We start from the raw sequence: 26995 nt of genomic DNA on the forward strand, positions 1-26995 counted from the left end.
TCCCAGATGAATACAGTCCTATAGTTTAAATAGGAATGTTGTCATTCGCAATTTGAGACATGCTGTTTTTGCACTGTTGTCTTTTATCATACTTAAAGATTCACAGAATAATTTAAAAAATGTCCTGCTCCACTCCTGCTTCTCCAAAATATGATGAATTTGTTTGTAATATTAGTATCATTCAAAAAATACATTCTGATTGCTGATGTGGGTGCTTTTTTTTTTTTTTTTTAACAAACAGCAGCTTCCTTCATGAATTATTAATATGTTTACGAGGGGCAGAGATCAAATAAGTCCATCATTCACAAGCAACCTCAGATACCCGCTGCTGGCACCTCTTTATTTTCATTATCTTGTATTTTACTCTGGGGGCAGTCCCACAAGACTACACTAGTTGTTTGTGAATAACAGAAGGGAAACGTAGCTGAAGACAGCTTCCAGATGGGAATTTCTTTAACCTCTTTTTCACCCATTTCCAGTGTTTTTAGAAGCTAAACTAAAAGTACTGTGACTGCATGCTTAAAGTACTTTTTAAAGGCTTTCATCTGCAGTATGCAAAAAAATTATTTTCATTGCAAATGGATGGAATGCACAGCTAGCAACACTATATTTAGCACAGTCCACAGTAATGAGGAGAAACAACTCACTGTAGTGCTACTGTAATTCATTCTGATATGTTTAGATGTGAGCCATTGACGGGGACAGTATCACCTGGGCTTGTCTGAACACCTCTTTAAAACTAAACTAACTATGACTTGGTGTGCCGGAGACTGGCCTATTTCTTCTGGCTGAGTGCTTTGTTTACATGGGATTTCATTAATGTGGTTGAAATAGAGATATGGTTACCAGGCTTTGAGTGTCATCTGTTTGCTTTGTGACTTCTTTGGTCTTTGCCTGCTCATAAAGCTAAGGATTCTGAGGAAAAGTTTCCCTTTCATGTGGTAGTCACCATCTAGTACAAATTGAGTTCACTACAACAGAAAAGAAGATTAAAATGCTAGAACTCTGGCTTATAACGTGTACGGGGTATCCGTGAAATGAAACGAAACAGACTTGGTTGTTATTGAGGAGGAGCCACTGCAGTCCTTCGAAAAGCCTGAGGAACAAAACTGCTATCCGAATTACAGATATTGTTAATTACATTGTTAAGGGTATAAGAGTGTAAAATGACAGCATTCATTGATTTTTGCCATCTCCACTCTCCACAGACCAGCTGATAAGTTGTCGCAGCAGGCTGTCCCACAGACAAACCATATAAGCCACCACAAGACCAAGACTTTCGATTCTGAGACAACAAGACAGATGATTCATGAGGTTCTCCTGGAGCCCATACACCGTGACGCAGAGGCAAAAGACTCTCCTGCCACCATCATGTTGGATCCCCCCATAGGAAGCACTGGCCTAGAAATGGACACGCACACTTCCCTCCCATCTAATCCCGCACCCTCTGCCGTACCACAGCCAGATCACATTTCGGCTTCAGCGCCTGTGTCCAGGGTGCCGTCCCGTGCTCCGTCACGAGCCGCTTCGACTTTGCCCTCCAGCATTTGCACAAGAAATGGCCTGGTCTCCACACCCAGCCCCATACTGGAACCCAACGGCATCGCAGCAGGGACGTATCAAAGGGCCCCAGAGCCACCTGCTAATAACACACAAAAGCACGCTCAGAGGAGAAGTACCCTTGAGCAGGTGGAGCAGTGGGTCAAAGTACAGAAGGCTGAGTACAAAGGGTAGGTCATTGCAATATACAAAAATGTTTTTTTTTCTTTCCAAACAAAGTTACAAAGTGCTTCACAGAACAAGATGGGAAACAAACAACAAATAAAAAATTTAAGAACAGATAAAAGTGAAACTTTATAAGGTATCAGAATGCTGGCAGCACAAGGAGATGAAAGTGAGAGATAAAGCCAATTTAAAAAACAAACAAAAAAAACAGGTGAATTAGCAACAGATATGAAAAATTAAAGTACATTAAAAATTATCACTAGGAGAAGATGATAAAACAGCTATGAAGGTGAAAGTGGAGGCACAGAAAAAGCCTGCTTATGAAGAATATGTCTTTAAGAGGGATTTAAAAGACGATAGTGAGCTCCCCTTGAAACCGTCTCCTCAGATTGTTCCAAAGAGTGGGTGTCCTGATCGAAAAAGTCTGATTACCCTTGGTGCTCAGCCAAGGTTGTGTGATGGGCAGCAGAGCTTTAGGTAAGGGCTTAAGGCTATGACCAGGAGCGTATGGTGTCGGAAGATCTGAAATGTACTTTGGTGTGAGCCCAGAGCGAACCGTAAAAATCAACACTAAATTCTCATAATTAAAACCTTAATTCTAAAATTAATGGGTAACCAATGAAGAGAAACTAAAACTGGAGTGACATGTTCTCTTTTTTTGGTTTAGTAAGAAGTCTGGCTGCATTTTGGAACAGCTATAAGTTGGTGTAGTCTTTGTAGCTTAAACATGTAGAATAAATTGCAATAATCTAACAAAGAGGAGATAGAACCATGTATGACCATCTTTACAATTGTTTTAGATGAAATCGAGCTGATCTTACGTCTCCTAATCTGCATAAAATAAGACTGGACAACTAAAACAACAAGCTTGTTTGACCTGAAGTGGTTGTTAAAAGTCACCCCAAGGTTTTTACAGTATTGGCCAAACTTTACAGATATACAGCTCAGGTGTAAGGAGGCAGTGTGCCAGTAACATTTACTTCTGTATGTATAGTTGTCTGGCATCTGCATAGGAGATAAAACTCACACTGTGCCTTCAAATGACGAACCTCAGGAGTAACGAATAAAGTATAAGTTTATATCAAATTAAGTGCTAATGATGTGTCAATGTTGCCTTTTTGCCCTTAGAAGTAGCCTAATGTTTTCTTGCTGTTTCTACTTAACAGTGCCCCATCCAGAGAGAACACCCTCCCTCGTCGCACACCACCAACGCAACACAAGTACACCTCCATCGGCGCCTACCAAACCCTGCCAAAAACTCCTCGCCAAAGTCCCCCACCTGGCCGACTCGGCGAGTACAAGTATGCCCAGGACCGCCTGAGTCACTTTCGCCTGACCCCAGATCAGGGGGGCCCGGCGTCCAACACTGTCTGGCAACTGTATGAGTGGCAGCAGCGCCACCAGTACCGTCACGGCAGCCCTACCGCACCGCTTTACACCCCGGCCCCAGAGTATCCATTTGGCCCCCGCCCACCATCTACTGTGCCTCCCTCCTCTTCAGCACCTAGGTCAGAGGGCTCTCCTCGCTGTGTCTCAGTACCACCATCATCAGCAGACATACCTCCACCAGGCCCTCCTCCTGGTATCAGCCGAACCCTGTCCCCCGCACGGAGGCCACACACGCCGGCTGAGCGGGTGACAGTCAAGCCTGTGAGTGATATATCCGTGTTGAACATCCCCTTCACTGTTTCCCCTCGCAGGACCAAATCACAGCTGTTTAAGGTAAGATAACCCAGCTGCCATACTGTTTGTTATAGTGCTTCAATGTTGTTATAGTTTTTAGGTTTCAGCTTTCATGTTTACAGTGCAGATTGTCCAGATTGTCATGCCTTATTCCAAAAATGAATTAAATTATTTTCTACATACAATACCCTAAAGTTTGCTTGATATTCTTGTAAAAAAAAATTTGCCATGACACTCAAACATAAGCTCAGGTGCATTTTGTTTCGACTGATCATCAGTCAGATGTTTCTACAACTTGACTGGAGTCCACCTGTGATAAATTCAGTTGATTGGACATGATTAGGAAAACAATATAAGGTGCAATACTTAACAGTTAATGTCAGACCACAAACCAGCCCATGGAGTCCAAAGAATTGTCTGTAGACATCTGAGACAGGATTGTATTGAAGCACAGATCTGGGGAACATTACTAAAACATTTCTGCAGCATTGAAGGCTCAATGAGCACAGAGGCCTCCATCGTCTGTAATTGGAAGATGTCTGGAATTACCAGTATTGTACTACCAGCATGGCCAGTCTGAACGATCAAGGCAGAAAAGCTTAGACAGTGAAATAAAGAAGAACCTGATGGTCACTCTGCAAAGCTCCAGTGTTGCTCTGTGGAGAAGAGAACCTTCCAGAATGGCAGCCATTTTTGCAGGACTCCGCAATCAGGCTTTTATGGCAGTGTGGCCAGACTGTAGCCACTCCTTAGTAAAAGCCACCTAACAGACTCTCAGACAATGAGAAACAAAATTTCTGGTGTGATGAAACAGACTGAACTCTATATCCTCAATACCAAGTATCGCATTGGGAGGAAATCGGGCGCAGCTTATCATAATAATCATCCCTAGAGTGAAGCATGGTGGTGGCAGCGTCATGATGTGAGGATGTTTTGATGTGGGAGACTAGTCAGGATGAAATGCAGATAAATGATGAATGCAGCATTTCATAGAGGCGTCCTTGATGATGACCTGCTCCAGAGTGTGCTGGATCTGACTGGGTTGAAGGTTCATTTTCCAGCAGGACAATGAACCAAGATAGCCAAGCCGAGATAACAAAGGAGTGTCTTAGAGAGCAGTCTGTGAATGTCCTTGAGTGGCCTAGCCAGAGCCCAGCCCTGGAGATATGTGAAAATGGCTGTGCACTTGACAAGAGAAACTGCCCAAAAATAGGTGTGTCAACTTTGTAGCATCACACTCAAAAAGACTTTAGGCTGTAATTGTGGCTGTAGTTTCCAGATACAGTATAATTAATGCATGAAAGAGAAAGGATAACATTAATAATGTCCAGGTTCCTTTAGGCAAAGTGGTGATACTGTGCACAGAGAAGTGTCCACACACACTGTGAAAATTACAGGCAGTTCTTAATCAATGGAATGAGATTAAAACTTTACATAACGGGGAAGAAGCACTGTTTTTTGGCGTCATAATTACATTTTAGGCAGTTAGCTTACACTCTCTGAATCATCTTATGATACCCAAATCCCCAGATGCACAAGATTTAATCACATAATAATACAAGAAAAAGGGAAAAAAAGAGAAGTATTCCAAAGCAATGTTGTGATGTACGAGGGTTATGTTCTGTAATGATAGCTTGTGTAGATGTTCTTGATTAGGATGACAGTACACAAACTACTGTTACAGCTTCTGTTGCATATATTGATAAATGTATTTCATCTAATTCTTACTTCCAAGATTGCACCATTGTCTGATTTCCCCCCCTGTTAAATGCAATATCAGTTAGTTTTGTATTCAGAAAAGTGTTAGTCATTCTGAACATCGTAGGCACATGTTGGAACTGTGCCTCATTGTATCCTCACTCACTCAAAAGCAGACTTGAAACGTATACATTATACATTGTTGACAACACATTTTCTCACTTATTCAAAGCATGTAAATGAACATCTGCCCATTTGTGTGTGAATACACCACTTTTAATATAGAGTGAATAATGATGGATAATTACATCCACACACATTTTGCCCTGAGATTTAAAAAAATTACAGCATTTCGATGTTAAGATCCAATCAAACATTGCATCTTCTAAAACAAGACTTGTGGCATTCTGCATTCACTCTTGTTCTAGAAAATAGCGTCTAGAGTAAGACTGCATTGAATCTGTAATAAATATTTAATATGAATGAAGTCTTATATGAAATTTTAATCTTACTTCTTCAAACAGTCTACATGAATGCGTTGTCTGTGTGTTATAGGCTGCTACTGTTGAGAGACGATCAATGCCTCCGTCCGGCTACATCACTCACACAGTCAGTGCACCCAGCCTTCATGGCAAAACGGTAAGTTTCTCAAATAAACATATGAAATGTGAATGTGAATTTTAAAGGTTGTATAAACTTGTTGTTTATACATAGCTTTTCCATCTCAATAAGTCAGTGACTCGGGGAATATTTCTCTGCTATGAGTGAATTTTGATTGCTATAAACCAGTCATTAATAAGTCTTTTTTTGTTGTTGTTCTTGACCAGTTGGCAGTAGCCTATGTTGTTGTCCTCCTGCCTTTTGTTTCAGCACCATTCATCCTCCTTATTTTAGCTGCAAATTAGCCATCGACTAAACAATTTGCCAATTAGTTGTGTGAAGTGACCTATAGTATTTAAAGAAGAGCAGTCTGAGCGAAGCTTTTGTGCTTAGTATTAAGATTTGCTAGATTGAATCTCTTGTGATGCATGTGACAGCCCGAGGAGCTCACTCTGCTCCTTATTCAGCTGCGTCGCCATCAGGCCAAGATGGCTTCCGCACGTCAGCAAACGTTAGCCCAGCTCCAGCGGCTCAATGGTCCCAAAGATCCTTTCCAACACAACCACCTCTTCAGTGCTACCACCACTAGCACCAGTCCCCTCCTCAGCGCCGGCCCCTCTCCCGTGTCCCATGTTGGACACATGGGCCTCTCGGCATCACTTGGCCCTTGCAACACCCAGGTGGGGGCTAATGCGGCACGCCTGCCTGTCTGCCCCTCATTTTACCAGGGACTCATAGAGGTTGCCACTAAAAATTGTGCAGGGCTGCATTAGTCTTAAATCATGAATACCATTTCAGTTTTATAGCTTATTTTATACACATAACTCTTTAATTTGTTCCTAATGTAATGCATTATTAGCATTTTCTGGCTCAATATTTATGCGCATTATTTATACCACTGTGCAAGGTAGGGTCAGTCAGTTTGTCTGTGGGAGGAAGCTGAGGTATCCAGAGAGAACCTGCACAGGTACAAAAAGGTTCTGGGTTTAAAATTCAAATCCAGAACTGCTTTTTTGTGTGTGCTAGGAATCAGACCACAGTGTTGCCCTGTAGAAAACAATCCTAATTAAGATAAGTGGTCACAGTACTGGTTTACAAAAAAAAGTAATGCATTGGTGGTGATTTCTTTGGTCACTGTAAAGTCTCTTTTAGAGTGTTGAAAACCTTTGATCTTTAACAAGATTTTGTGAAAATAACCTTTTGATTTTGCATTCAAATTTCTGTAAGTAATCTTAGTCACCAGTTCATCCTGGCATTTTCTCTTGAGACACCACAAGGTCAGGTGGTAATTTTCAGAAAATCTATTTTTAAAGTGCCTATGAGTTTCTATTTTATAACTTCAAGTGAAGTTCTCTATAGTGAAAGCAGCTGCATTTCTCCAATCCTAAGTAATTTTTGTAACCCTCCTCGTCCTGCGATCACGCAACACCAAGTCTGGATGCTGAGTGATTGTGCTTTTCACACTTGAAACCCAAAAACATTAATACACAGGTTATACAGTATCGCATCAGCTTATAGTCTCAAACACACCATCTTCTCAAGGGTATTATACTGCCTAAAAATACTTTCATTGAACTGAGGCTTTCAGTGTTCACCGATACTCATATCTCTTACTTCCATTCACATCTAAACAGTCTTTATACTGTATTGAAAAGTTACCAACTGTAAAAACATATAAAATCTGAAATGGTGATCAAGAAAACTCAGATGATGAATGAAGCCCAACCAAAAGACTCAATAAGATCCTAGTATCCTTATATTAGTGGCAACTTCTACTTTAAAGTTCCTTTGCTTAGCATCGAGAACCATCTGCCTCTTGTCCATGTGCTGTTCTTGGCTGGTCAGTTTCCATGTCGTGCTTCTACTGATACTGTTCATGGCATGTTGTGTTGCTCTCTTTTCGACGTCCACAAAGCCATCCCATGCTTTAGCAAACTGGCAACCTGTGGATGTGTTGTTCAGCTTGGTCCTCTGATGCGTGAGTCTTATTTTCGGCTGTATAGAAGTTTGCTTCTTCTACTTCTTGCTTCTATTTTACTTTTGAGTGGCACGTACGGGCTGAATTCAAAGCTGAATTCAACAATATCTCAAGATCTTCTACTTCTTCTAAGAGATCTGGTTTCTGCTCGTCCTGTGATGATTGCAACTTCTCTGATCATGAAATAAATGAACACATTTTTACTGTGTGTCTCAGTGTATTGTGGTGCATGTGTGCGTAGACATATAACAGCAAGTCACACACATCATATTTGATACCAAAATCTCCCGGGATGCAAAATTAATAGTTTCTGTTGCTTCTATAGATTGATGTTTCAGTGGATTGTTTAGTGCCTGTTGGCACACATCAGTAATCCAAGCTTGCATATTTGTCATCTTCTAGGCTGATGACACCTATATGCAGCTGAAGAAGGACTTGGAGTATCTGGACCTAAAGGTGAGAAAGATAATGATGGACAAAGTTGATCACCTGATTCCCGTTAGCTATTTTAATGAATCTTTTCCTTTACTTTAAGTGTTTTTTTCCCTTCAGCTGCGCCTTTCTGATTTGAAATGTCTCTAGTGTAATCTAACACGCGTGGTGATTCTTACTGACAGCCACTTCCTTCACCCTTGTTGATCTGTTGAGCGGAGACAGCTACAAATGTTGTAGCTACAAAAGGAGATGTTCAAGCATCTGTGTGGGACCAAACATCCCTAAATCCTTGCAGTGATCTTCTAACTCTTTGAGTGGTTTTAGAAGCATCTCACAAAAGCAGCCGCCATTTTGTGATTGCGGCTCTGTGTCTTTGTGATTTTTGACTCCCAGATCAGAGCTCTAGAGCCCCTGATCCTCGCAGTTCACAGTTTACTACTGCACTGCACTGCTGGGCCTCTCAGGCCTCTAATGAACGTAAGCTCTGTGTATGCGCGCATGTATGTCCAGTATGTGCACTATATTAAAAGATGTAGAGCTGTGTGTAGTATGGCTGTGTTTGTGGGTGTGATTCCTGCTCGTGCATGTTTGCTTAGTGTTCAGAGGGACACAAGCTCAATAGTCTGTGTGTATGGGGTGTGTGTATGTTTAGACGTTTAGAGAGTGTGTGTTCTAGAAAGACCATCCCATTGCCTACAGCACTGCATCTACAGCTTGAACTGAATATGATGTCTTCTGTCCATGTTCACACAACCCCCTCCCACCATGTGGCGATGTTGATGGCGCTGTTAAATAATGGGCATGGGATGGCTCGGCAGTGCATGTGTTGTGGCTGTGGCCCGGTGGTTGAAAAGCCAGCTGCTTCTACCATCGTCTCTGAAACGCTGCACCTCCTTGACAATGATGCAAGGCTCTACTGTGTCTTGTTTATTTATTTGTTTGTTTTATTTAAAAAAAGGGAACACACTCCTAAAATAAAATGAGCAAAACAGAAAAACGTCTAAACATGAATAAAAAAAGAGCTGTCACCAGTGAGTTTTAGTGTTAAACATGGTGCACATGTGCTATATTCTGAGATTTGTAAAGCTAGCGAGCGTAACGCCAGTAAACCTCACAGTGGGCACCTGAAATTCGCTCCACTGCGCATTCTTCAAAGATCTGTTTTTTCACAAAAAAAAAAAAACAGCAAGTGGAAACCGATAAGTCATTTTGTGCAGAGCTTCAAAGTCTCCATAGCCATTGTGTTGTTCATGGCAAGAGCTGATTTTGTGTGGCAGAAGTCTCATACTGTTATGTACACAAGGCTTAGGGAATGTGTCATAGATAGCCTGTCGCAGCCCATAATAGTTTGTAGCCGGTCTCTGTGTTTTGCATTTCCCTTACTTCAGCACAGATGTACCATGGAGTCGTACACTTTTTTGTTTGTTTTTTACCACAACACTAATATCTTAAAATATTAATTTTGGAATTTCCAGGTACTGAAGGAGTCAGGAAAACCTGTCAAGGTTGCAGAAAGTGATGTGGATGTAAGTACGAGCTTGTTGACTGCACTAGAAAAAAAACATAAACAAAAATACACTTTAGACTCTGTGATGAGGTTGTGTTTGATAATTTTCAGTTGTTACTTTGATGTCTCGAGAACTTTTTAACCAATCGGTGAAAAGCGTGTTGGTTGGACATTTCAGGATGCTGTAGGTTTTTTTTGTTATATGTTTCTATTACAAACTGCATTTACCTGAATGAACAAAGATATACATATATTCAAGGACCTTTCTATTTGATGCATATTCAGAATATTCATAAACAGGTTTAATGTTTTTATGTAATAGATGAAACAGTCAAACACTCATTCGCTGCCTTTCAGCCAAGGGAACACTTAATTCTAGTTTCTTCTGACTGTTGTGGTTCAGTTGGGAGAAAAGTAAGGGCAATTTAGGCAAAACAAAACATGGATCCTGTGAAAAAAGTGTGGGTGGACACTTAGATTTCAGGAGAAAAAATCTTGCGGAGAATGTTAATAGTCAAAAGCTTTGAGTCTTTCAGTCTGATAATTCCCTGCAGCTTTTCAAACCGTCTTCGTTTTCTCTTATGAAAGTATTTCTCACGATTTACTTCTCACACACAGTTTATTTAAAATTTATGAGCATGTTGTCTGCAATGAATATTTGAGGAGCTCCAACAACAACATCGCCATGGAGACAACTTGTAGATTAATAATTTATTCAGTGGAATATAAAAACCAATGTAGAGTGTAAAAGAAAAAACAATATATACAGAGAGGTACTTTGTTCACATTAAGATTTTCACTTTGAACCTTTTTACATGCATGAAGTGATCCCACCTTTGCTTTCAGTTCAATCAGAGATTAATTAACAAGGCTCTGAGAGTCTGACACTGTAATTAAACATGTCAGGTGGGTTGCACTCACTTTGTTTAATTGCTTCACTCACAGTAATTCTAAGTACACCAAAACGAGACAGCGGAGTTGTAGGGCTGCAAATCTCAAGTGTGCTAAACCCATATGCATTAAAATGGACGTATACACAAGTATGTGTGCCCTCATGTTACTATAATGCTCACACATGCTTACGCTCAGAGACGTTTTCATTCACTGCACCTACACAAACAAGAGGAAGTTGTAAATTAAGCAAATGGGCCTCTTAATTACCAGAGGTCAAGACGCACATACACGCACACACTTTGGTGAGCACTTGAGGCATTTTATCTGTGAGTGTACAAAGGACCCCCCTTCCATTCCTTTCCCTGCCCACTCGACTCTTTGTCTCCATCTGCAGGTGAAGTTGAGTCGGTTATGTGAACAGGACAACATACTAAAGGATCTGGAGGCGAGGATCAGCTCCCTGAAGGACGACAAGGTACACAGTAATAGTTAGAAAGACTTTAAGCCAGCCATGCCAGGACATTCTACCCGCTGTAGTCAGTCAGATGAGTCAGCCTGATTCTGGCTTATCAGTCTGAATGGAAAGTGTTACAAAATTCTAGGAAATACTACATAAAGTGCCCCATACTGTAATTAGTTGAAATATATTTGAGTTTAATAGCTTAAAGCAGCTGTCAAAGTATGTGGCAGCACACATCAGAGTCAAAACAAGTTTCCTGCTAAATGTAACCTTCACTGTCATAATTAGGAAAGTCGACTGAAGTAGAGACAGACGCTTTATTTACCTCAGCTTTTACTGTTACAACCCCACATGAAAGTACACATTCCTCATCAGATTCTGAATACAACAAGGTGTTATTTGCAAAATAATGTAGGGCGTGCAGTTAAAGTCTGACCATATACAGCTCAGGATCTACTTTAATGAAAGTCAGTCGGTATCTCATGGCAGCGCAGCTCTGTGGAAACATGCTGCCCCCTGGAGGTATTTTAAAATAGTCATCTGCTGAATAGTAAGTGTCCATTTATAGAACAGCATTCTACAAACAAGCCAGGGGTCGGTTGCTCTCTGTTCATCTCATGCTGATCTCAACCTTGTCTCTTCAGGACAAGCTGGAGAGTGTATTAGATTTGTCCCATCAGCAGATGGAGCAGTACCAGGAACAACCAGCTCATGCCCACAAAATCGCCTACCAGCAGAGGCTGCTGCAGGAAGATCTGGTGACGATCAGGGCGCAAATATCCCGCGTTTCCACGGTATCTATGACTGAGTGTTATTGTATAAACACTCATTTCACAGTCCACACATAATTCTACAAATGCATTTGTTTCAATGCTTGCAGCTGCTTGTTATTATGTGCCATATGTTTAACAGTGTGCCTCTAATACACTTTGTGTGTGTATACAAAGTGTGTATACAACTTAACAGGAAAAAGCTCATGGCCTTTATATCTTATATGATACCGTGTAGATTAATTATTTATTTATTCATCACGTTATAATGTGCTCCATTATTGACTTATGGGTTTTTGGTTTGTATTGTTTTTTTTATGCGGGGAGGCTAAAATGGGCATGTGGGGATGGATGACTGCAGATCAAACCTCCCTACAGGCACAAATAAGAGAACCTGAACCCGTTTACCGTGGGACTATGTATTAAGTCTTTCTGCATGTGTGTGTTTGTTTAATGCAGGAGATGGCACATGCCTGGGAGGAGTACAGCAGGCTTGAGAATTCAGTAGATCAGTTGAGGCTAGCACTGCAGGCACAAATGAACCACAGCTCCACCTCTCAGGTAAAACGTGTTACTGCATGTTAGAGCGGAGCCAATCTAGTTCTGGATTTTCAGTTAAAACAGGCATTTACTCATAGCCTGGATTTTATATGGCGCTTCTTTGTTTTTGAAGACTATTTTTATTTTTATTTATTTATTTTTTTGTATTTTGTCATCACTATATTGCTCGAGTGCAGACTCTCACCCTCGGAATAAAATAGAAACATTGCATCAGCAATTTTAGAATTGCAACAATTTTTACATAGTGTGTGTCCCTCTGTGTAAAAACAGTTTAATAATATGCTCAAACATAAGTGAACAACTGAAGAGAAAGCAGTTTCATGGCCGGGTGTGGCCTGTTTAATAGTCTTTCTTTTTAGTATTAATCAATAGGTCAGTTGTGGTCTAGAGAATTCTTGATGCAAGTAGAAGAGGGCATCATTCGCCTGAAAAATCACGAGTTGGTAAATTCTTAGAACGGAATGCACAGACAACACAACACCACCAAAAGACCTGCAAAATCAAATCGAGAGCTAAAGTGGAAGACAGTAGAACATTTTCCTTGGTAATAAAAGAAATAAGCCCTTTACTAGATGTAGCCAAGTAAGAAAAGCCCTTGAGGAGATGCATATATGTACTAGAGATGGACCGATCCGATATTACGTATCGGTATCGGTCCAATACTGACCTAAGTTACTGGATTGGATATCAGAGAGAAATAAAAAATGTAATCCCATCCACTAAATATCAAAAAAGCTCCTCACAAAACTTGCGACATGGCATAACTCGGCTCATAACCGTAGCACGTCAGAGCAGTATGCATCACGTGATAGAGCGGCTGTGTGTATTTGTAGCCTCGCTACCAAACCGGCATTTCATCTCCAAGAAAGTTATCCCAGAGAGAAGTAAAGCAAGTGTGTAAGTTCATCTCTGAATGTTTGTAAAGCATTCCAAAATGAAACCACATCAAATATGAGGTGAACTGAGTCGGATTCCTTCTGCTGATTTTGTCTTTATGTTGTTATACAGCAAGAGAAAACTGAGATGAAGCGCGAGCTGTGGAGGATTGAAGATGTGATGGCCGGACTGAGTGCCAGCAAAGCCAACTACAAGATTACCATCGACTCTGTCCAGAACCCAGGTAGAGAGCCCAAAACCAGAGGACTCAGTGCAGGGACTGGTAATGATAACCCGATAGGAAGAGAGTCATTAAGATCCAATAAAGGCCTTGATCTCAACACACCTTGTAGGTGTATAGCTAAAAATGGCCACATGGTCTGATATTTAGTATTTTATATTCTGTGCATATTGTGCTGTAATTACTATTACAGTGAGTCTGACTATGTCACTGACTTTCACTCCCTGTTCTTCTGCTTTCCAGTCAAACTTGGATTGAAACTGTATTTCTCTTACTCCTTCTCTCAGTGTAAATGAATAAGAAATTCTTCCCGTGCCTGGGTGTAAACCTCAGTGTAAAACGTCTTATATTTAAAATCTAAATTCTGATTTCTCTGCATTCACACATCCCACCAGAGAGGAAATTAGTGCCTTCAGTGTCAGAACCAGCAGTGCCTTCTCCCAGTGCAGAGATTCAGCCTCCTCCTCGCAGCTCCATCCCAAACATCCACTCTTATACTTTGCCTCACAGCACTGTGCCAAAGTGGGTGAGTGCCACAGCTCTGCTGGTAAAAACGTCAGAGTCAGCTGAAAGTTAACTTTCACGAAGTTGCTGGATTTAGTCTAAATGAAATGTTATCAGCAAAATAACGATGCTTTCTTGTCCTCGTTGCTGCACAGGCAGAGGACAGTGCCCCACCCAGGCCACCACTGCCTCGCCAGTACGACTATGAGGATATACCTCCTGTGGTTCCGCCCCTCCCCAAAGAGGCCTCAGTTATCCGCCACACATCGGTGCGTGGGCTGAAGCGCCAGTCAGATGAGAGGAAGAGGGACAGAGAAAGTGGGCAATATGTTGTCAATGGAGACTATAAGGTACGCCGCCATTTACTCCCTGTTGTTGTGTTAATTCTGTGTGTATTTTCTCTACAGGTTAGATCAGTTAAATATCTCATTTTATATTGTTCGCTGCAGCCAAAGAAGTCTATCCAGTCCAACTTCCTGTTTAATCTTTTCTGGTTTCAGGCTGACTTGCGTTCATACCTGAGTGAACCAGAGCTGCCAGGAGTAAACCACCACAACATTGGGTCTGACACTGACTATCAGTATTTCTCAAGTAAAGGTATCTGAAAAGTAATGTGTAAATGATATATGGTATCTGACTGGAAAAGGTTTCCTGTTGAACTTGATTACACAATTTTAAAGCAGCCAGTGATTTCCCATCAGCATTGTGTAGTCTAGTTACAGTATATTTTAAATACCATGAAAAGTCCTGGCTACATACATATTTAAAAATACAGAATAGAGTTGTGTTATGATGGGATGGAGATGTAAAAGATGGAGGTGTAATCATAAAAAGATTCAAAGAGGAAGTGTGTAGTGGAAAATACTTATTTTAATAAGAAACTAAGATGAAGTCTCTTTAGACTTGAGTATTCATCAGTTAAAATTTGAAACATGCTCTTATTAAATGGTACATGGACTGGTACTTACACAGGGCTTTTCTACTCTGACTACTCAAAGCTGCTTATCTCGCTAATAAGCCTTCCTTTAGTTATAGAATTGTCATCATTTGGAGGCTGATGTTTGACAGTGGATGATTATCTGGAATTTAATTAACATTTTTAAAATCTAAAATGTAACATTTTTTAAAATAAAGAATCTGATTTTGTAAACAGTTTTTACGTTTGCCAATTACATGAAGGCATCTTTTAATGTTGATTCTTTTTATAACACCTGACCCCTCAGACAGCACAACATTTGTATATTAATTCAAGTCCATATTCCTAGTAGATATTCCATAAGAGATTTCAATGTTTTCATTAAATTAATTTACTGCTCTTGTTATTTTCTTGGTCTGTCAGGCTCCTCCTCTCGACAGAACCAGTCCAACTCATCTCATCTCATCTCATCCTACGTCACCCTAAGGAGAGGACTTGGGAGCTCTGCAGCAAAGGTGAGTAAAGACAATAAACTGGACAAACTCAGGGTTTGTCTGTTTTTAAAAGCCTGTTTTTTTTTTTTGTGAGTCCTGTTTTAATCTTATGTTCAATTACGTGTTTGTTTTTGTTTTTAATATGATATGTTTGCAAACTGACACCACTGGAAAAATCTCTCACTACAACTTTCTCCCAGTTTTGTCACTCGGTTTGTGGACCATCTGTGTGAGCAGTAGAAACAGATTTTTTGCATCTGTATCCAGGCAAATTGATTTTTCTTTTGCATTTACTACTTCTGCTATTTTACTGTTTGGTTTTGTGTCCATTTTGTTTTCTGCCACTTTTGATCTGTCTTATTGGTCCAGACCCAGATCTTCGAATGTGTCCAGTCTAACTGATATATTTGGCAGTGTGGATGAAAAAAAGCTTTCTTGATTAGGTCCAGTTAGCACCGTGTGAGGACGAATGATTAGTCAGTCAATGATTCTGGTGGGATAGAAACCACTGTAAAGCTGTAAGATGGATATTTTAAAGAGCCAGTGTTTGCTTTCTTTCAGCAGCTGTCAGCCATGGCTACAGTTTTAACTTTGCTCTACTTCACTCTTACAATCTCAATAAAAAGCAGCATGTTGGCATGGCTATGCATCTAATTGGCTTCATAGTAAGGTGGATAGTTGATCTCTAATGATTGGTTAGGGTGGACTGTATCCTCTCCCAAATGGAAACTGTTAGAGTGGATATGTGGTCTGAGTGAAGATAGAAACTGGGATTTAAGGGTGGGAATTCAGACTTCTTCTCTTATAGCACTAACCAAACATCCCCATGTCATACCAAAGCTTTCCTTGTTCTGTTTTTTCCTGCCTTTACTCACTAGGAAAGACCTAAGAGTGCCTTGGAGTGTCTGTCATCAACTTCCGAAGTCCTGCAGCCCTCGAGCAGCCAGGCCAGAGGCCGAATGACTGCGGAGGAGCAGCTGGAACGAATGAAGCGCCACCAGAAAGCGTTAATTCGGGAGCGCAAGAGGAACCTCAGCCAGGGCGAGCGTTCCAGCACGGGCCTGTCTGCCTCCAGCGTCACCGCCCAACGCTCGTCGTCCTCCTCAAGGCTGCCCTCGAGCACGTCCGACCCTCCAGCCTCCGTACGTTACTCCCAACCCCACCGCAGCAGCAGCAGGCACAGGGAGCACCACCTCCACCACCAGAGCTGATATGCCACGTTCCCACCCCCAGCCACATAATATACTAGTGGAAATGCTAACACACTAGCACTGCCTGCCTTGTGTAACCACTAGCCACTGATGGTAGCCAAAAGCACTAACAAGCTAAAGGGCGGGACTGACTACAGCTGGCTAGCTAGCGTGGATAATACTATAAGAAGAGTTGGAGAGAAAAGGAGCACAGGGGATTGTGGGTAATGCTTGGCTAGTTTCAGACCAGAAAAAAAGATGCCCTGTCTATTTTATTTTATTATTTAAAGGTTCAGGTGAAAGTGAACTTTATTTCCACTGCTCCCTGGTGGGACCTCACTGACACAGTTCTGAATGTAAATCCATTGAGAAGAGGAGTGAGCTGAAGGCATCAATCTGCCTTCCTGTCTCAGTTTTAGTCACCACAAAGTAGAGAAAAGAATCCATTTATGTACATCTACATACTGTGTACTTGTACACTTTTATTTATTTACTGAGTGATATTTTCAGTATACAGCTGTACAGTTATATTTTGTAGAGATTTGGTATTTAGAGCATATAAAAGAGTGAGGGAAAATGTCAGAAAAAGAAAATATACATTTTCAAGTTGATGAAATGAAGACAGATGCAATGTTACAAAAAAAAATCATGATCCCGCCTCCCTGCTTTCTTTTCTTCACTCAAAATCCAAGTGCCTTGTTATGTTGACGATCTTTTTTGCCTTTGTCCTAAATGTACCTCCTTAATCAGCATTTTAGCTAATCATGGTGTGTTTACAGCATGCGTCCCCACTTCAGAATCATAGATTATGTGCAATAGCAGAGTTTAGTCAGGAAGTTGTGGGGACAGTGCTGGTTTTTATCCCTAAAGGAAAACTTTGACATTTGACACTTAGAGTAAATCTAGCTTACAGCTAGCTGTGCCCCTTGGTCTCAGTGAAGAATACCGTAGATGCTAATGTGCTTGGATGGAAAAAAAATATTGAAGCTTAAAATGTCAAAGTCTTCCTGTAAGGTTACATGACACACGATAACTGCCGTACTGGTGTTATGATAGCAGACTAACCAAATGTTTAACCACACAGCTGTGAGAGCTGCCTGTAAATCAACTACATTTCCCATAAACCCTTGAAATCAAATTTTCCTATAACAGTAAGCAATACATAGCTTGTCACCTTCTGCTAATCATTTTCACCCTTTTCAGTGCACATGATGATAATAATGATATCGATAACAATAATGATAATGCCAGAGTATATTTTATTTTTATGTACTTCACCAGCATTAGACATGTTTATTTATACATCATTTTTTAAACTACATAATTACTTTTTAGCTTTTGACTGTGTTTCATAATTACACTGACATTTTTAATGTTGGAAAAGAAAGATGGCCTGTTTTGTTTTTTTATAGAGCATAATAATACATGACTGGATAAAGCAACTGGGCTGAAATGCAATAAAAAAATATGTGTGTGTGAACAAAAAGTGGACAACTTTGTCACAGGAGATCTGTGGGAAAATTAAACAACTTTTAGTGATCTGAGGCATTAATGTCCTTAAGAGAGGAAAAAAAAGAAATTTGTCTTTATCAGATTTACAAAGATGCATTAAAGAGATTTTTTGCTTATTTTTACTCCGTGTATTGTTGACACATTTCCTGCTAACATTTGAAACAAATAACCCCTGTTACTGTTGTTCTAGTTATGTTCCTTCAAATGGCACAGCTGTCCACTCCTTGTTTTCAGTCAGATATTCACCCCAAAAGCTCTTCTGCCATATTGTCTTTATCTTTTCACACCTACATAAAGCCTATCAGATCAAAGTGTGGAGTAGTAACACGAGGATGCTCAGTTGGAGAGTAGAAATATAGTAAAGAACTTAAAGAAGTGAATTGCTAATCGCCACCTAATTCTGTGTAATCGAGAAGCAATGCACAACTCTTTCACCTTTTCTTTTCTATCATGTAGAGATTTGCACTTGACAATAAAGAGTTTCTTGCTTCTGAATCTGTTCTTTGCTGTGTTCTTCCTAATCCGGTGGGGGTTTGAGGAATCTGTGCCTGCATGGTCTTCTCTTTTTATCTCTGTCCTTCTGTGTGCGATTGATTCTCCTGAGCACAGCAAGGCATGGGATGCAGTGTTTCTCAGAGCATGTGAAAGCACCAGCAGCTCAGACCCTGCTGCAGGCTACTGGAGTGGGAAGGATGCATGCATGGCTTTGATGCTCCTTGGATGATTACTCTCAAGTACCTCTCACCACACACACACACACACACACACACACACACACACACACAAACAAAGAAGAAAGGGCAGATCCAGAAACACATACGAATCATTTGGCTGTCTTGTAGTTGCTTGTGGTTACAATGCTAAGAACAGTCTTTTCAAATTCTTGGGTGAACTTGCTGTAATTACTCCTGGTTACACGAGTGATGTGATTATGTTTGCCTCTCTCTGTCTGAACCACAGCTTAATGCAGTAACATTACACATGCACGCAGGTAGAGTTTCTTTGTGTAGTCAGTCTTATCCTGCACAACATTTTTATTTTTTTGTGGAACCAGTACTTTTAGCAGTGTTGATTAAAAACATGTTTCAGTGACCCAGATATTTAATTTATTATTAATTAATTTATACATTTTTGTAATTTTAAAAATTTTAATCTGTCAAGTTACTTTTTTACTAATGCCTTCATCTCTGAAAAAAACCATTACAGCCTAAAAGAACTTCTAATATGTACAGCAGCTGATGCTTTAACTTTAATCTTGCAGTTACTGCAGGAAATCTGACCTGGAATCATTATTTATAAACACTGTGTACATCAGATTTGGCTAATCTGTCATTCTGATAATAATGGTATTAATATTTAACACACAAGACTGTTCCTTAACTTAACTAAATGATTCAAGATTCTATTAATGATAAGAATAGGGTTTTTCCCCCCCCACAGTGTGGTAAGCTTTTAATTCTGACTCGTCCCCCTTGCAGGTGTTTGACTGGCAGGAGGAGCGACCTGTGGCAGAAGGTCAAAGCGATGAAGGGTGGAATCCAGTCAAAGAGAGGGGCAGGATCCAGTCAGATGAGTGGGTGACAGTAACAGCTACACGCATAAGAGAGGTGGATGTGGAACCTCTCGACTATGACCTGGATATCAGCCGAGAGGTACACACACATGTGACTTCAGTTAGAAGCAGCTCAGTGAGAAAGTCGCAGCATCACTAATACAGAGGTTTCTTCCTGTCAAAGAGTTTGAGGCTTGGTCCTGAAAGTTCCCTGACATGATTTTTGCTGTGATTTGGTGTTTAATGAAAAGAAAAATTCATTTGAAATAAAAATCTCTACCTTTCAAACCACAGACCAATGTGTGTGACTAACTGTTTGCCCAACATGCAGCTGTCCAAACCAGAAAAAGTTCTCATCCCTGAGCGCTACATTGAGTCTGACACCGATGAGCCTCTTAGTCCAGAGGAGCTGGAGGAACGTGCCCGTCGGGCTGAGCGAATCAAGACCCTGCTGGCCAAATCCAGGTAGATGGTGCTCATACCGAAGTTATACCAGTTGAAGGAATTTAGGGGTAAAGATGTCGTTTTTTTTGCACTTGGATATATACCAGGTGGGAGGTAAGGCCTTAGTGGTAATACATCAGATACATTAACACTTGTTTGTGTGTGTGCATGTCATTCTGTCTGTAAATATGGTAGAAGGAAAGGTTCAGTGTAGTTAGCGGAGCAGAGTGGGGTCAACAATCCACTGAAATTATCCTTAGGTCTTCAAAGTCAACTTAATGTTTTATTGGTTGACAAAAAGCTTTTTAACTTAGAAACTATGATTCTGTGCTGTGTATTATCAACACATAGAAAGTACTGTATAAAGATTTTAAATACATCATATTTTATATCTCACCTCTCCTTCAAGGTCAAATAAGGTCAAATTTTCATAAAATGTCTTTTATCTTAAAAACTATGATTAAAATTCTGCTGCCTTTGTTTGTGTTTGCAACATGTAGGAAATGATACTGGTTTATGGGGACTCTAAATATCACATTAGAGTTTGCATCCAAATATCATATCACATTTGACCTCTAACCTCACTTTTACGTTTCATGTCTGCCTTTCTTTTAACTGGACCCCAAAATGCGTAACATCTTTTAAGAAAGTACTGTCAAAGGAAAGAGAATGAATCCAATAAAAAATAATAAGGTTTGTGCTCTCTGAGTGCTTGTTATTAATAATCCCACAATCATTATACGTATTCAAAAGGGAAATTAAGTACTGTAAATGTACCAAACATCTCCTGTGTGCTTTCTGAATAATTTCCATAACTGTTTTCATGGTCGATAGGTCCATAAAGCTTCTTAGTTCAAGTGTGCTGTTCAAATCAACACTATATAGTCAGTCTCATTTGTGTCCTTTTATGCAGTGTCCAGAACATACAGCCATCTGCACCGCTGGACTTCACTGAGCTGGATTCAGCTCTGCAGCAGCAGGAAAGGATCATGAATGTGTCCCAGATGCTGGCTTCAGAGGCCTCGCGCAAGAGCAAGCTTGTTGCAGGTTAGTTAGACAAACATCCACAGCAAAGTTTTTCTCGACTGCACTTCTGAGCCTTCATGAACACATTTTAAATACCTTAACTTTTACTAGAAGCGCAAGTCATGCCTAAAATGAGACCACTGCGAAGTAAAGGCCAACCAGAAGGTCCTTGCTTTGCCGAACTATCCAATAAACCTCAGTTATCAAATGTGAACCTGATAACAATTCTCACAGAAAGTACAAAACAAAATCCTTTTTCTCGAGTCTCTCATCTGTTTTCGTTTGTGGCTGCCACTGTAGTTGCCTATGGTTACAATCAATTCTTGTTTTACTCATGGTTTAGTGGTAGTGGTAGACTTTTAGCAGGAAAAATCTTAGATCGACATCTCAGTCTGGCAAAGTGTGATTTTTTTCATTGTCCCTGGTGTGTAGGGACTGAAAGACTGGAGAGCTGGTGAGCATATCTGGTCCAGGTACACCTGCCCTGACCTCCAGTTCATGTTGTGTGAATTTATTGTGTCTGTTGTGTGTATGTCTAAGTATATGTTGTTTTGTCAGGGTAAGGAATGTGCACAGATTGGTGACAAAAGTTCTTGGGTTTTTTTAAAATCTTTATCTCTCCATTTAATACTTTTTCCCTAGAACATCTGTGGACAGTCCTGGTTTCTTTATTTCTGGGTGATATTCTATCCAAAGAGCCCCAGGGAGCAGGTTTCACATTGATATATTTGACTTCTATAATAAAATGTGTCTGCTAACCAAAATAAAATGACCCATTTTGAGCCTAAAAAAAGCCACTGTAGTCCAATGAACTCAAAGCTTGGATTTCCCTTTAACACAGTGAGAGCTCAGTGACAGCTGCTGACAAAACATGGCTCATAATTTATAAGTTATTCATAATTTATTGTAAATTTCTTGGCTGAATCCTCCTTTTAACTTTGAACTCTGCTGGAGTGAAGGGAAGCAAGCAGTTCATTAGAAATTCAAGGGAAATTGTTCCAGAAGACCAATTCGTTGATCAGTTGGAGCTCATCTCTAGTCAAAATCCGACTTTGTGAAACCTGCCAGATATTCCCCATCAGGAATCATTTCGAATGAAGTGGAGATGCTGCTTTGGTGAAACCATTGTGGCCTTTCTGATTCCAGTGGTGTTTTGGTACAGGTGGGCTGTTGATCTTTAAAAGCAGTTGATTGAACTGTTTGACCTGCATCAAACAGTTCAATCAAATGATGTCTTTTGTTTGGTTTTATGTTCAAAGTAATGTTGATAGGCACCTGATTCAGGGCTCCTCCACGTATGCATAAACTGTTTACAAGGGACATATTTTTTGAGGGGAAAATAATCCTACATCTTGTTTGCTGGAAATATGTTTGTATTCTGCACAGAATAATCTGCTGTGTAGACCTCAGGGTGGTCCTGTGGCCTATTGCACTGGGACATTGGAGACTTTGAGTCGTGAGGGTTGCTGGGTGGGTCCTCTGTGGATTGAGCATATTCAGGTGCCTCCCACTGACACTCAGATTGGGATTTAGGAAGTGTTGATGTTGGATCAGCGCCTTTGTTTGTTTTGTGTAATCTTTGAAATGTTCCTGAACAGTTTTGTGGATTTATCACTGTTAAAATCTGTCAGTGTTTTTATATATATGTGTATGTGTGTGTTTTGGTAATAAAATATGAGTGCAGTAAAATCTACTGATGAAACAACTTTTCTTTTTCTTTCCTCCAGCAAGAGCTACTGCAGACCACTGATCCACAGGAACGACCGGTGCAACAAAACGGAGTCTTTGTGAAAGGAGCTTGAACTGGAAGGATCTAATCATTGGAAGTGGACTGATTTACATATAACAAATGCCTTTTTTTAATGATTGAGGACTAAACACATTTTTTCAAGAGTTTTTCATTCATATTTCTGAAGTGGTATCAGGTTTTCTTGCTTCTGCAATTACACTGCACATTTAAGTAATTATTTTTAACACAAGTTAGTTGCTTTTTTAAACTCTACATTTACTTTACCTGTACTGTTGACATGAAAGTTTTAGCTGGATTTCATTTCAGCTGGATTTCAGTTTTAAATTGCAGCGAGATCACTTTGACCATTATTTATTGCAGTGTTTAGCTTCATGGGCTTCATATACTTTCCCAGCACTGTCACTTGATGATCCAGAACCCGTCAGTCATCACAAAAGCATTAAAAAATAATACAGTTTAACACATTAAAAGAAGTTATTACAAAAATAAATATTAAGATTGAAAATGTTTACTTGTCTTTTTTTTTCATTTTTAAAAAATATTATTTTTCTGGATATATATTCATCAACTTAAGTTGAATAAAGCATATTAGAGAATACATATAAACATAATCTACACTCAACAAAAATATAAACGCAACACCTTTGTTACTGCTCCCATTCCCCATGGGATGGACGTAGAGACCTAAAATTCATTCCAGATACACAATATAACCATCCCTCCCAAACAGTGGTCACAAATCAGTCCAAATGTGTGGTAGTGGGCACATCTGCCATATTGCGATAATCCATCCCACCTCACAGGTGTGCCACATCAGGATGCTGATCTGACATCATGAGTAGTGCACAGGTGTACCTCAGACTGCCCACAACAAAAGGCCACCCTGGAATGTGCAGTTTTGTCTCACAGCAAAATGCCACAGATGCCACAAGCAATGAGGGAGCGTGCAATTGGCATGCTGACAGCAGGAATGTCAACCAGATCTGTCGCCCGTGCATTGAATGTTCATTTCTCAACCATAAGCCGTCTCCACAGGTGTTTCAGAGAATATGGCAGCACATCCAACCGGCCTCACCACCGCAGACCTCGTGTAACCACACCAGCCCAGGACCTCCACATCCAGCAGGTTCACCTCCAAGATCGTCTGAGACCAGCCACCCAGACAGCTGCTGGAACAATTGGTTTGCACAACCAAACAATTTCTGCACAAACTGTCAGAAACCGTCTCAGGGACGCTCAACTGCATGCCCGTCGTCCTCATCGGGGTCTTCACCTGACTCCAGCTCGTCGCCGTAACAGACTTGTGTGGGCAAATGCTCACATTCGATGGCGTCTGGCACGTTGGAGAGGTGTGCGCTTCACGGATGAATCATGGTTCACATTGTTCAGGGCAGATGGCAGCTGAGAATGTCCCAGTTCTTGCATGGCCAGCATACTCACCGGACATGTCACCCATTGAGCATGTTCGGGATGTGCTTGACCGGCGTATACGACAGCGTGTACCAGTTCCCACGAATATCCAACAACCTCGCACAGCCATTGAAGTGGAGTGGACCAACATTCCACAGGCCACAATTGACAATCTGATAGACTCCATGCGACAATGTGTTGCACTGCATGAGGCAAATGGTGGTCACACCAGATACTGACCGGTTCTGGGTCCCCAGACCCCCAATAGCGCAAAAAACTGCACATTCCAGGGTGGCCTTTTGTTGTGGGCAGTCTGAGGTACACCTGTGCACTACTGGTGGTGGTCAGAGGGCCCGGTGGCGCCAGTGTTTGGCAGCCTCGCCTCTGTCAGTGCGCCCCAGGGTGGCTGTGGCTACACTGTAGCTTGCCATCACCAGTGTGTGAATGTGTGTGTGAATGGGTGGATGACTGGATATGTAAAGCGCTTTGGGGTCCTTAGGGACTAGTAAAGCGCTATATAAATACAGGCCATTTACCATTTACTCATGATGTCAGATCAGCATCCTGATGTGGCACACCTGTGAGGTGGGATGGATTATCTCAATATAGCAGATGTGCCCACTACCACACATTTGGACTGATTTGTGACCACTGTTTGGGAGGGATGGTTATATTGTGTATCTGGAATGAATTTTAGGTCTCTACGTCCATCCCATGGGGAATGGGAGCAGTAACAAAGGTGTTGCGTTTATATTTTTGTTGAGTGTAATTTATTTTCCAACAATATTAAGCCTTCGTGGCAGATGGGCGCCCCTCGCTGAGCCTGGTTCTGCTGGAGGTTTCTTCCTGTTAATAGGGAGTTTTTCCTTCCCACTGTTGCCAAATGCTTGCTCACAGGGTGTCATATGATTGTTGTGGTTTTCTCTGTATTACTGTAGCGTCTTTACCTTACAAACTTAAGGCTTTGGCGTGTAGTTCTGATTTTACACTATATAAATAAAATTGAATTGCTTGGTGAATAGTGCAGTAGACCAGGACTCTAAGACCAGACGAGCCAACCTGAGCACTGCCTGGATTGACTAAAAGAAAGCTTACGACTCACTATCCCACAGATGGATCCTGGAGTGCTTGGCACTGTAAAAGGCTAATAGTATGCCGATAACATTCATCAGGAAATTGCTGGGACTGTGAGAGACCAACTCCAAGGCAATCACAGAAGTTACTATGAAGTGCAGAATACACCAAGGTGATGCACTGTCCCTACTGTTCTGCACAGGCCTCAACCCCTGAAGCTAGCTCGTCACTAAAAGTGGATATGGATATAGATTCAGAAGTGGAAGGACCATCAGACACTTTCTGTACATGGATGACATCAAGCTGCATTCCAGGGAGACATAAACGCACTGATCTATATCACCAGCTTCTACAGTGAGGACATCAGAATCTAATTTGGACTGAATAAGTGTAGACAAATTGTTGCAAAGGGAGGGAAGATAATGCGGAATGAATGCATGCTAGAAGGGAGTATACCAGATATACAGGACAGCTACAAGTACCTGAGTGTCCCACAGGCCAACAGGAATTCTAATGAAGATGCATGAAGGTCAGCCACATATCTCCAGAAGGTAAGTCAGTTGCTGGGAATCCAGCTCAATGGCAGGAACAAGATCCAAACCATCTGTGCAGCTCTACCAGTCATCAGATACTAGCTGGAATAATAAGCTGGCCACATGACGAGATGGATGCCACTGATGCCAAGATATGAAAACTCCCGACAATGCACAGAACTCCAGCACCCTGAGGCTCTAAGAGCAACAGAAGGAGGGAATATGTGGGGAGTGTCAGAGTCACAATACAAGATGAAACGGAGCATCTACGAGTACATCAGAAAGATGAGCTGCAGACAGATGGTGATAAGGAACAAGAGGAGGAACTCTTGTGGAAGCCTATCCCTGCATGTAATGTACCATCGACAGACAGAGGAAGTGGGTGACATCAAGAAATGCTACCGGTGGCTAATATTTTTTATATATGTAAATAAACTTAGCACAAAAGTAAGGGGGGTTGCGCCCATGAAAAATGTCCCAAATCTTCTCAGCCAAACCAATTATTCTGCTATTGACTCTTTTGGTGTTTATTAGATTGGATGACTAAAGTCTGAAGCAACAAAACATATTTGTTTGTGGTTGACTGAATATGCAAAATGACTCTACTGGTAATCTTTTAATCTGAAATGTATTTATTTTTTTCCTGAAGTAGTCTTCCCTCTGTGGATCCTTAAATCCTGGTACCTCAAACAACACAGTCACCTAGAATGCAATTTGCAGTTGTGGGACTGGTGGTAATCCAGATGTGCACAGAGCAACAGGTTCCCCTCCAACAGATTTGTCAGAAGAACATCCACCAAAACTTGCTCTGAAATACAAGACAAGACAGCCCCCACTCATCCAGGCCATCAAATATCAGCACAAGTTTATTTGCCAAAATCTCAAATTCTTGTTTGTTTTGAGGAAGCTATAAGGAGTTGGATATCCTGGTTAACCCGCCCCTCCACCCATGCAAGAGCAAACTTTTACACAGAGAGTTTTTGCAATGCCTGCAAGTAAATATGTTTTCACCATCACATTTGTTCATCTTGTGTCATCACTCTCCTTGATGCAGCCTCAATATGTCCGTCCTCGTGTTCACCGTTAACCGTTTCACCAACTGCATGTGTGATGTACAGCTTGGTATACACTTTGTTAGAAATAGAGACCAGCTTTAACCTGA

General features: G+C 41.0%; 1 protein-coding gene across 1 annotated transcript in view; it reads left to right on the top strand.

The window, feature by feature from the left end:
- The window catches only part of LOC101480143 (pleckstrin homology domain-containing family A member 7), a 142208-nt gene extending 118885 nt beyond the window's left edge, over window positions 1-23323 (top strand). Inside the window, exons 10-28 of the mRNA XM_076886099.1 lie at window positions 1209-1730; window positions 2892-3447; window positions 5662-5745; window positions 8087-8140; window positions 9595-9645; window positions 10915-10995; window positions 11625-11774; window positions 12210-12311; window positions 13320-13431; window positions 13824-13954; window positions 14088-14282; window positions 14433-14529; window positions 15272-15363; window positions 16221-16484; window positions 19523-19696; window positions 19928-20061; window positions 20954-21087; window positions 21499-21539; window positions 22794-23323. Of these exons, the coding sequence (XP_076742214.1) occupies window positions 1209-1730; window positions 2892-3447; window positions 5662-5745; window positions 8087-8140; window positions 9595-9645; window positions 10915-10995; window positions 11625-11774; window positions 12210-12311; window positions 13320-13431; window positions 13824-13954; window positions 14088-14282; window positions 14433-14529; window positions 15272-15363; window positions 16221-16484; window positions 19523-19696; window positions 19928-20061; window positions 20954-21087; window positions 21499-21524 (2959 nt within the window). The 3' untranslated portion in view covers window positions 21525-21539; window positions 22794-23323. The remainder of the gene's footprint in view (window positions 1-1208; window positions 1731-2891; window positions 3448-5661; window positions 5746-8086; window positions 8141-9594; window positions 9646-10914; window positions 10996-11624; window positions 11775-12209; window positions 12312-13319; window positions 13432-13823; window positions 13955-14087; window positions 14283-14432; window positions 14530-15271; window positions 15364-16220; window positions 16485-19522; window positions 19697-19927; window positions 20062-20953; window positions 21088-21498; window positions 21540-22793) is intronic.
- Window positions 23324-26995: the final 3672 nt, after the last annotated feature.

Source organism: Maylandia zebra, linkage group LG7 (genome assembly GCF_041146795.1).
Source record: "Maylandia zebra isolate NMK-2024a linkage group LG7, Mzebra_GT3a, whole genome shotgun sequence".
Taxonomy (NCBI): Eukaryota; Metazoa; Chordata; class Actinopteri; order Cichliformes; family Cichlidae; genus Maylandia; species Maylandia zebra.